General features: G+C 33.6%; 2 protein-coding genes across 2 annotated transcripts; both read right to left on the reverse strand.

Moving 5' to 3' along the window:
• Positions 1-4259: 4259 nt before the first annotated feature.
• Positions 4260-5825, reverse strand: LOC141704488 (uncharacterized; the record flags this gene model as incomplete). Its single annotated transcript, XM_074507737.1, has 8 exons — positions 5798-5825; positions 5600-5696; positions 5393-5514; positions 5252-5343; positions 5057-5155; positions 4830-4984; positions 4617-4737; positions 4260-4544 (listed from the first exon to the last, which is right to left on the reverse strand). Coding segments are annotated over exons 1-8 (999 nt in total), but the record flags the coding sequence as incomplete, so codon positions are not given.
• Positions 5826-11019: 5194 nt separating this feature from the next.
• Positions 11020-11916, reverse strand: LOC141704499 (uncharacterized). Its single transcript, XM_074507752.1, has 2 exons — positions 11272-11916; positions 11020-11154 (listed from the first exon to the last, which is right to left on the reverse strand). The coding sequence occupies exons 1-2, from the start codon at positions 11914-11916 to the stop codon at positions 11020-11022; spliced, it is 780 nt and encodes a 259-aa protein (XP_074363853.1).
• Between the last annotated feature and the right edge of the window lie 17 nt (positions 11917-11933).

Genomic DNA, 11933 nt, shown 5'->3' on the forward strand with positions numbered 1-11933 from the left:
CCAAGCAAGATTTTTTTCGCAATGACAATACATTGACTGGTCCAAACAAATCCATATGTAGCAGCTGTAATGGTTCATCAATTGTTGTTTCAAGCTTCTTTTTGAATGATGCTTTCCTTTGTTTGCCTTTCTGACAAGCATCACACAAACCATCCCTTGAGAATTCAACAAGAGGAATTCCTCTAACTAAGTCCTTTTGACTAGATCATTCATTGTCTTGAAATTCAAATGGGATAGCTTCTTGTGCCATAGCCAACTTTCAGCTAAACTTGCTTTGCTGAAGAGACAAGTAATAGATTCTGCATCTGTAGAGTTGAAGTCAGCTAAGTACACATTTCCTTTTCTAACTCCAGTTAGAACCACTTTGTTGTCTTTCTTACTGGTGACAACACAGGCTTCTGAATTGAAGGAAATTGTATTCCCTCTATCACATAGTTGACTGATGCTCAGTAAGTTGTGCTTGAGACCATCAACTAATGCAACTTCATCAATTATGACATTCCTTGTTGAAATTAAGCCATATCCCATAGTAAACCCTTTGTTGTCATCTCCAAAGGTTATGCTAGGGCCAGCTCTCTCCTTAAACTCTGTGAGCAGGGAGAAATCTCCTGTCATGTGTCTTGAACAGCCACTGTCCAAGTACCATAGATTTCTTCTTTTTCCCTGCACACCATAAAATCAATCAAGTTGATTTTGGTACCCAAGTTTCCTTGGGTCCATTCTTGTTAGCCTTTCTCCTAGACTTCATTCCTCCTGCATCTTTAGACTTAGGTAACTTTGAGTCAACCTTGATCTTAGATGTAGTTGGTTGAGGTGTAGGGTTAGTCACAGAATCATTTAGCACATTTGGAATTTGATAAGGCATGGATTGTGCAAGTATGTTATTCCATATTGGCATATTGTATGGCAATTGAGGCATACTAAATGCAGCAAGATAAGGATTGTTAAAATATGGCATGTTTGCAAAATGTGCATAAGGATTCTGTTGAGACATAACAGGCATAGCATGCAGAGGTGATGCAGACATATTAGGCATGGAAGAGGGCACAGGTATGGGAGTTTTCTTAATAGATTTGCAATTAGCAGATAGATGATTAACACTACTACAATGCACACAGCTTTTTCTAGGAGCATACTTATCAGGTGTGTAATTGTTATGTTTGTTAACCCCTACCTTCCCATTTCTATTAGATTTCCTTTTAGTTTCCTTTTTATCCTCAACCACTTTGAGCCTATTCTTTAACTGTTCTAAGGTCATGTGTTCTATATTCACCTTACTGAAATCTTTGGATGTGCTTGCTTCTTCTTTGACAAAGTTCTTGGAAGTTGAACCAAACTTTTTGTTGAGTTTCTTTAGTTTTTCACTATTAGAAACATCTGCCTGTTTTAATTGAGGAACCTTCAACGGATGCTCCTTTTCTTCCTTCAACGGATAACTTTCATCATCCGTTGATTCCACATCCGTTGACAACCCATCAATTAATTCCAGTTTCTTTTTGTTTTTATCCCAGGCAGTCTCACAGAATGATTCAATTCCTTGGACCTTGGAAATTTGAGCACTAACATCCCTAGATGTCTTCCAGGCTTTAATCACCTCTTGCTCTCTCTCTAATTGATTGGAAAGTATTTCTACTTTCTTAACAGATTCAGCTAGTTCATTTTCAACAGATATACAATGTAGCTTAGTTTTCTCTAGGTCAATCAACTTATCTTCTAACACAACATTTCTATTACTTAAAAACAAATTGTTCTCTTTAATCCTACTATTTTCTTTAGCAAGAGATTTAAGAGACACACACAAATGATACAGTTCAGTAGACATGTCATTAAAAGCATCATTGCACTCTTCTTTAGTAAGCTGTGTTAAATCAGTAGTGATTACCTGGTTGCTTGATGAACTAACTTCATTTTCCTCAGAATCAGCCATGAGAGCCAAGTTGACATATTCCACATCTTCATCCTCTTCTTCTCCATCAGCTGCCCAGTCTTTTTCTTGAGTAATGAAAGCCCTCTCCTTTTGCTTGAGCAGATCAAAATATTTCTTTTTGTAATCTACTTGGTCAAATTTCTTCTTTTCAGAAGTTGGCTTTCTGCACTCACTTGCAAAGTATCCACTTATACCACAATTGAAACACTTGAACTTGGATTTGTCCACCATGTTCTTATGAGGTTTAGTGGCTCTAGTGTTTTTCCTAAATTTCATCTTTGCAAATCTCCTGGACAGAAATGCAAGATGCTCATCAATACCATCAGAGTCATCTTGGCTGGAGTTGTCTTCATTCTCAGCAACTTGCTCCTTGCCCTTGCTCTATTCTGATTTGCCTGTGCCATCTTTGGAGTTTGATGTAGATCTCACAGTTTCTTGTCTGCATTCTTTCTCATTTTCAGCTACCAAGGCAACTGAACCTCCTTTCTTTCTTCCCTTTTCCAATACCTCATCCTGTTCCAGCTCTAGTTCATAAGTCTTCAAGATTCCATATAATCTTTCAAGAGTGAAGTCCTTATAATCTTGAGAGTTTCTCAAGGAGACAGTCATGGGTTTCCATTCCTTTGGCAAGGATCTTAAAAATATAAGATTTGAATCCTTCACCTGGTACACTCTACCATACAGCTTCAGTCCATTCAACAGCTTTTGGAATCTATTGAATGTGTCATTTAAAGATTCATTTTCTTCAAAATGAAAATACTCATACTGTTGAATGAGAAGCTGCATTTTGTTTTCTTTTACTTGTTTTGTACCTTCACACAGTAGCTGAATTGTGTCTCAAACCTCTTTGGCAGTTGTGCAATTTATCACATTATCAAATATATCCTTGTCAAGATCATTAAACAAAATGTTCATAGCCTTCTTATCCTTGTGGACTTCTTCTGTGTCTTCCATTGTCCATTCTGCTCTAGGTTTTGGAATGGATTGACCAACAGCAATTGTGGCTGTAGCAACTGTGGCTACTTTGTGGGGAATGTGAGGACCATTCTCAATGCAGTTTACATAACCTTCATCTTGGGAGAGTAGATGAAGGTGCATTTTCACCTTCCAATGGTGATAACTGTCTTTGTCAAGAACTGGGATTTTTACTCCAATATCCTTCTTACTCATCTTTGTTAGTTTCCAAGATCTTTAAACTCTTTGTGTGTCAAGAGCCTGCTCTGATACCAATTGTTATTCCTAATGAACTAACAATGAGATTTACAGAAGGGGGGTTGAATGTAAATCTCAAAACTTTTTCAAGTTTTGAGCAGTTTCAAAGGCTATGTGTTTAAGATAAACAAGTGTATGAATTGCTTTAAGCTAATACTGACAGATATATATTCAAACACTAATGTAAAGAACACAACAGACCTTAAAAACTTTTCTGGTGGATTGTTGTTCCACCAGAGATGGTATTTCAGAAAATCTGTGATTCAAGAAGTTGATCACAGCTGCGTCCTAGTACAAACTAGATAATTTTTCTCTCAAGATTTTTCTAAACAGCTCTGGAAAAATTCTCTTCTAATTACTAGCTGCTACTTGGTTTATATAACACCAAGTTTACAAGTGAAGACAAAGATAAAAAGTACAATAATAAAACAAGTTCTCCACTTGTTTCTTCTCCATTTTACTCCAATGCATTGTTGACTATTGCCTCTTTATACTAGAGTAGAACGGCTGCTTTTTCTGATGTTCCTGAAATAGGCTACCACATCTCAGTTGTCTCTGTCAACCCATGTGCCTCTATTTGTAGGTACAACTACCACTTGTCAACTGCTATTTAACAGAACATCCGTTGAAGCCTTCATCCGTTGATGGCTTTATCCGTTGATGTGTTAGCAGTTGAAGCTCTATCCGTTGATGCACTCATCCGTTGAAGGATGTTATCCGTTGAAGCTTTAGAGACATCTGTTGAAGCTTTGTTTCTCATCCGTTGAAGGTCTTTAAGTTATCCGTTGACACCATTTCATTTATACAAAATTACAAGGCATGAAATACTTACAATTGGCCTTCCTATCTGCATATCCTCTAGTAGTCAACATGACTTATAATTTCCCTCAACATTTAAGAATTTATATCTCAAATTCAGAGACTGAAATGTGCTACAACACTAGACTTATTTCTAAGTAAAGCTACACCATCAACGGATAGCCAAAATGGTCTTATCCGTTGAGGCTACAAACACTAGATTTCTACTTAAGTGTTTTGTTAAACATATCATCAAACTAATGCACATATATTCCTAACAATTTTCCTGTTTGCGGTGAGCCCATTTCCTGTAACATATTACCTGACCCCTAAATTTGGACACATCAGCTATTAAAATGTTATACGGTTGTAGTTCAATATCCACGAAAGTTAGGATATTTACCTTTGAAATTGACATAGGTTCCATGATGCTATCTCGGTGAGAATGAGTCGTATTACCAATTGATTCAATGCATTCACCCACATTAGTTGCATCATAGACAGTTGAAGAGTTCTCAATGTTATGTTTAGTGATAGATAATGTGATTACATATTTCTGCCTGACCAACTGATTCAGTATATCTGGAAAAAATTGTTCTCCTTTCGCCTATTAAAAAAATTCCAAAACTATGTTTAATCAAATGAGTAAGATTAGTACCACGTAATGCAGAAAATTTACCTCAGCTTGTGGGCAGTAAATATCATCAACTTTCTTGCCTATAATTCTACATACGTCCTCATCGCTAAACATAACTTCAATTGAACCACTCCCATCTGAGCACTCTGTTTTGATATTGAAGCTGCACATTTTTTAAAAATAAAGTTTAATATCTAAATCAACACTAAATTTTGTTGTCGATGAAATTACTATAGGTATAAAGAGGCATTGCACCTTCGCCTGGGGTAAGGAATCAACCGTTTGCAGTCAGGGCATTTAATGATTCCAGCAATGATTGCTATTTTAGTTGTGCAATTCGAACAAAAAATTGTGTACCATTTATTCCTATTCACCACCTTTGTAACCACAATCTCACAGTTCACTTGTTCCTGGTAGCAGAACAGAGTTCTGAGGTATAATTAAATTATTAATATATGTAAGTTGGTACTATGATGGGATACCTCAATATCCTTCAATTGTAAGGATTTTATCTGCATCACGGTCATCACAGGAGTTTCCATTTCATCACCCCATCTGAAAGATGCAGAGATTCTTGTACCCTATATTTAGTAGCGAGTAGTTAAGCAAATACAAATTAACCTTATTTTTTTTAAGAAAGAGTATTAAGGTCATCACTTCTTCCTCAGCATGTCAACACAGTAGTGATCAGGTTCAATGTAGATCCTTGTAGCGGGGTAATTTGTGAGTTGCGGTTCACCTGCCCATTGTGGAAGAACAAAATTATTTTCTGCCAAATAACAACCGAAACCATAAACATATATACCTAATTTACTAACCATCATATCGTGTGACCCTAGCACATGAAATAATTACTATGACATCTCTTCCAGTCGCCTTAGAAAAGCGCTGATCAACTTCCAAAGCAAATTTATCAAACAGTGTCACCTTTGTTGTTTGCCTAATTCACATAATTTATTACTGTTTTGTTCAGAACATGGATTACATGAAATTGTATAGGGTATCTAGCAAAAGAATGTACTAACCCGCCATCAACAATTTCAAACTTTAGATGGTACTCGTTCTGATCATTCTTACTACTCTGAACAATGGGGCTTTTATTTTTCATGATGCCCACCATGTCTACAATGTTAAACGGGAAAGTAGATAATTGGTTATAGCACAAGAAAGCAAAGCGTTTTTGTAAAAGTGTGAAAATTGAAATATTGAATTTTTCCACTAACCTACTAAAAAACGATTGTCGTTAGCCATCTTAGCTATGTCTTTCATATGAACCAAATCAAAAGTGTACTTATCAATTTTCAGTGGGTTCTCACTGTTTTCTCATTGTCCATTTTGTATCCTTTGAGAAATATATGTGTTTGCTGTTTCTCACGGGTCTATAATTTTCATCGCCTAGGAAGTCCTTCACTTTAAAGTTCTCCAAGATATAAACATTTCCTTCCTCAAAACCCTCTGTTATGTTTTCACAAACTTTTGCGTTCGCATATGCATGGATATGGTTGTTCTAAAATAATTTGATTATTAAGGATAATATATTAAGATTATTTTAATATTGTGGCATATAGTAAAGGCGTAATATTAGATTGATGGATTAAGGTTAGTAAAAACGTACTGAATCATCAATTAGTAGCATATTCATTCCCCAAAATTCCTGCGTTTGCCGGTTCATTCCTTTCCACACCGCCAGTGCTCTTACTCGACAACACCAGTCATAAGAAGACATTTCCAACTTCATTAATGAGTCGTACTTGTTAAGTTCCATATTTGTAGATCTGCAAACCTGTAAATGAATGAGATAAAGTGGTTGAAACTTTAATAAGGAAGTAAAGGTCTTAACTGAAGACCGCCTCTTGCTTGCAGTTGTTGCTCCCAGTCCTTACTATACTTTTGTGGGTGTAAATGATCCACTCCTCTTCACTCAATAATTATTCTTTTAGCAAGAGAAAGCAGTACTGACACAATTACTTATTACAATAAAATTTTATATAGGACACGTGCAGCTTGATAATAACAACGGCATGCAAGTGGTACTCAACAATTTAGAAAACCGGGCTTAACCCTTACCACGTATACGACTCTTTTGTTAAAGTTAATGACATGGTTGCAATTACATTGAGGCAGTTCATGAGCATATAAACAATAAAATAAAAGATTGCCTGGCACAAAGAAAATTTGGGGGTTTTAACATATTCCATCAATTATTAGTATATATAGTGCAAGAAAGAAAATGGAGGGTATTATTTGCACATCTTAGAATTATAGTTAGACGCACTATTTAAAAATTTGTCTTCATCTTTCATATTATTTTAAATATATGTCTTTTCTCTTATTCTCAATTTATTTTTCCTACTTCAAACTAATTTATATTCCGATAATATTGAAATTAAAGTATTATTATATTATTTGTGTATTTTTCATTTCTAAATTCTTCAAAAATTGAGTTTTGAATTTTAATATTTTAATTATTAACAAATTTACAACGATAAATGATTCTTTATAACACTTAATAAGTGGTAATATAATTTAAATTTTAGAATTATAATATTTAAAATTGATATTTTCATTTTATAAGATTTTGGTTCAACATGTTAAAATGTAAATAAAATTTTAGCACAAAAATATATATAGGTCCATTCCATTCTTATTAATTGGATTAATATTATAATACTAATGATCTTTAAAAAATCAGCTTATTTTGTTTTTAATATTAATAAATATTTTTAAGAGTTTCATTAATAATTAATATAATTAAAATAAGTTGGTGTTCTTAATATAAGAAAATAAATTTTATGTAATATGTAGAGTAATGATATTTGCACACTTTAGAGTTGTAGTTGCACATCCTGCCTTGAATTTTACCTAAACTACCCTTCTATTTGTCTTGATCTTTCATGTCATTTTAAATATATGTTATATCTTTTTTATTCTCAATTTCTTTTGGATGGTGATATCTGCACATCTTAGAGTTATAGTTTCACATTCTACTTTAAATTTTACCTAAACTACCCTCATTTTTGTCTTCATCTTTCATGTCACTTTAAAAATATGTTATCAATTTTTCTTCTCAATTTCTTTTAGCTACTTTAAACTATTTTATATTGCGATAATATTGAAATTAAAGTATTATATATTATTTATGTCTTTATCATTTCTAAATTTTTCAAATATTGAATTTTGAATTTCAATATTTCAAACGTTAACAAACGTACAACCATAAATGATTCTTCACAACACCAAATGAGTAGTAATATAATTTAAATTATAAATTATAATATTTAAAATTGATATTTTCATGTTAAAAGATTTTGGTTCAACATGTTAAAATGTAAATAAAATTTTAGCACAAAAATACATATAGTTCCATTCCATTCTTAGTAATCGGATTAATATTATAATACCAATGAACTTAAAAAAAATCAGGTTATTTTGTTTTTAATATTAATAAATATTTTTAAGAGTCTGATCACTAATTAATATAATTAAAATATGTTGGTGTTCTTAATATAAGAAAATAATTTTTATGTTATATATTATATTATGTACGATATGATTGCTAATACGTATCTGAATCAATAATATATAATTCTAAAAATGAAACTTTTTGCTTTAACTACATAGAAGGTTCATGCATAAATTAATAAATTTATATTTAAACACTGCAGTAAGACAGCCAAAGTTACAATGGAACAAGTAGTAACCCAGCACACTACTAACCAACCATACTACTAACGGGAGCGTTGGGAGACATAATATGACATGTTTGCAGTCTTAAGCATCACTTTCACATCCTTACAGAGCGAGATTGATTTTACAACACGTTGGGGCATTAACAACACCAAACATAATTATACAGGAAACATGATAATACACATCACAAACATTATGACCAAAACCAAAGTAATAGAGCAAAACCACTACGTTTTTAAAAATCATTCCCATAACTTGAAGGTTGTTGTTCCATCCCATTAACTTCCCAGAATCTACAAAAGAAAAGAAGCGAATTAGCAAAAAATCACAAATATTTGTGACAAACAATAAATAACTTCACAAGATATACCTTTTACGCAAGTTGTCTACTTTTGCACAGTTGGAATTGAAGTCAAATGAGGTAGCAAGCATGCTGGTTAAGCTACATACACCATTATAGTCATTGCGAAGCATTCTGGATGAGTGAATGATAATGATAACAGGATACTCCGTACAATCGTAGTATAAAATCTCAAAGGAATGCGCCAATTCATCCCAAAGGCGTACTCTAACCTCATAGCTGCTTAGGCATAATCATTATAAACTCTTCACTAAACATTAATATTTTGAAGGAAACATAAACCATATTCTATGAAAATTATATTAACCTGAAGTCAGAAATGGTAAAGTCAATATACGTCTGCTGCTCGCCTCTTTTATTAGTAACATTTTGAATGACCCTAACATTTTCCACGATTCCAGCAACATCTACATAATTATATATTAGATTGAGGTGAATAAACAGAATGAAGTATAAAATTTAAACAGACTAAAATAAAAACCTTACCTATTAAATAACTATCTTTAGGCTCAATGGTTTCAATATCTTGAAGATTGGTGAAGTAACACACATCATGAGGAATCAGACCCCAAGCATCAGGAAGAGGTGTAACAGATGTACCATTGGTAACAACAATGTGCTTCTGTCCTTTGAAACATCGATATTTTCCGAGAAGGGCTCTACGATGAAGTTTCGTAGCATATAGTTTTTCCCTTGTTCAAACATGTCGGCTGCATCTGGAACTTGTTCACAACCAACCCAAGCATGCATACGCTTATGCTAAGACATAATTTGAATTAAATTACTTGCATAAAAATAAAAACAATAAGTTAAATATATGACAATAACTCACACATTCATCAATGAGAATCAAATAAAATCCTCTGAGCTCGCCAAGGACATTGTTATTAGGCCATTTCCTTGCCACTCGTACCATTATGGTCCACTGCTCTGTTAGCGTAATTTCTAGATCAATAAGATAGACATAATCTCCTTCCATGGAGATGAGGCCAGAGCAATTACCATCCATTTTTTAGAGAGCTTTACTACATACCACTATATGCATACAATAATGAATCTACTTTAGGGATACATAATAAGACGTGACCCTAATGTCACTGTAGTCATTTTTATCTTTAAGCAGAGTCTAAAACTTTAAAAATCATATATAATGGAAAATAATCAGCAGTGCACATACAGTTGGGACTTGGGCACTGCAATTTATCTTGTGATTTCTAAAAAATTAAACAATATCATCCTTTGATTCCTAAGAAATTAAACAATATCAGACATATTTTCTGCTAGATATTTAGATGCACTGAAAAAATGTATTTGAAGTTAATTTAGCAGAACAATTGTCAACAAATTTAGCAGAAATTACAAAAAAAATTAAGCATAAAGTCACCACATAAATATTGGGAAGGCTGTAATAATTTTTGACTACTTATCAATAGACCTTAATTTGTATAAATATCTTTAAACCTGCCTGCAGTTACAGTAATAACTGAAATGCTCATTTTTTCTTCTGGGGCTATGAAGAAGAAAGTTATTATTAAAGATAAATCAATTATTTATGGAATGACTGCAGACCAAATATGTCCCAGAGCCTGAATTAACACTCTCAAGCCAACTGATGATTCCAATTAAATTTACCAACAATCAAAGGAACCATATTTTCACAAAAATATGTCATACAATAATTCTCATGTCTTTTGCATCACAGATCATGATACCAAGAGCTTTCTCTTTCAGCTCGCTGATCCACAACTTGATACTCAGAAAAAGATAGAATTGTATGTTGCCATACCTAAAATGTATGGCTACCCTGTAATTAAGTTTGGGAAATATTCTGAAACTATAGTTGCAGTCTCCAGTAACAAAAGTAAAAAAACTGACAATACACCAACTCAACTCACTAACCCTACCAGGACAAATTTCAAACGCTTAAACTTTATCAGCCTGAAAAACAGGAAAATTGGTCACACTGCAGTTCTACAACAAACAATGGACTGATGTTATTCTTCCATGGGGTAGAAAATGCAGATTTGGCTTGTGGATGGAACAAATTAAGCTGCAACAATAAATTTGAGCAAGGAAAAAAGCTACAATTTCTTTATGAGGGAAATTTTGTGCTTAAAAATAAAAGTGTCAAATAGCTACAGAAACTTGCAATGTAACCCTGTGCCTGGAATTTTTAGCAATTACACCTGATTACCATTCATAGAAAATGCTCATCTAGCCATCAAATATACTATTTCCTGGTAATAAGCATAAAGATAACTTTATAAAGATTCCACCTTCCACTACATTTCTCCGTGTTCATATCAACATAACTTATATTAATCATAACTGAAAATTTAGCTTACTAACAAAATATGTTACATTGACCACACACAAAACATAACTAAGTATATTCTACGTCTTAGGTAAAGCGCAAAATATTTCTTTATACACCACATTGTTTGTTATATTGGTGGCATTTCCATTTTTATCATCAACAAAGATAGATAGACCTTTTGGCGATGTAACCCTACTGATTGCTACATAGAACTGACCATGGGAAAAAATAGAATTTGGCAAATACAGGCCAACATTTTCAAGACTCCGGCCCTGGGATTTATTTATAGTCATCGCATAGCAGAGCTGCAGAGGCATTTATTTACGTACCAATTTGAAGGGCAACCTGGTGTCACTGGGACATAACTCCATATGTGGTATAAAATGGCGACTACCCACAAAAGACCCGCATATCACCTCACACTCAACACATAATTTTAGACACTTTGTCACAATCATGCGAGTTCCGTTGCACAAACCCAATGTCTGATTCAAATTCCTTATTAACATTACAACCACCCTAACTTTTAATTTTAATTCATGTAGTGGCAATCCTGGTATGTTAATAGCATTTAAATACTCTACAGGAAATGCTGAATTAAGTTCGTCTTCACTACCTCCAAAATCCTCAGCAACATCAACACTGAAGTAAGAAAAACACTCACCATTAACTTTTTCAACAATGAAAGAGTTTAGCAGCCCAGCAGTCTGGTTTGTTGGTGTCAAAATTGCTCTCTCACTTAAATACCGAGGAACCAAGCTCTTTTCCATAAAATTGGGATAAGTACTTAAAATCATCTTATCAACAGTGTTGTTACTCTTCATATCACAAAACATATCAGGAATTGTTATGGCATCATCACTGTGCGGACCTTCAGGTGCTGCAACCTTGCCCTCTCCAATATCAAGAACCCATCTGCCGAAAAGTTTCAATTGTTCAAGCTCTATATTGGAATTCCCTTTATGTAATCTCATGTTTTTTTCAGCTGGAA

The sequence above is a fragment of the Apium graveolens genome, unplaced genomic scaffold (assembly GCF_009905375.1).
Source record: "Apium graveolens cultivar Ventura unplaced genomic scaffold, ASM990537v1 ctg7920, whole genome shotgun sequence".
In the NCBI taxonomy this organism is placed as follows: domain Eukaryota; kingdom Viridiplantae; phylum Streptophyta; class Magnoliopsida; order Apiales; family Apiaceae; genus Apium; species Apium graveolens.

Bases quoted from the DNA above. Each gene is read 5' to 3' on its own strand.
- LOC141704499 (XM_074507752.1), bottom strand. From the start codon at position 11,916: ATGAGATTACATAAAGGGAATTCCAATATAGAGCTTGAACAATTGAAA. The intron at 11,155-11,271 runs GTACGTAAATAA...TCCCATGGTCAG, and splicing joins CCAGGTTGCCCTTCAAATTG to TTCTATGTAGCAATCAGTAG.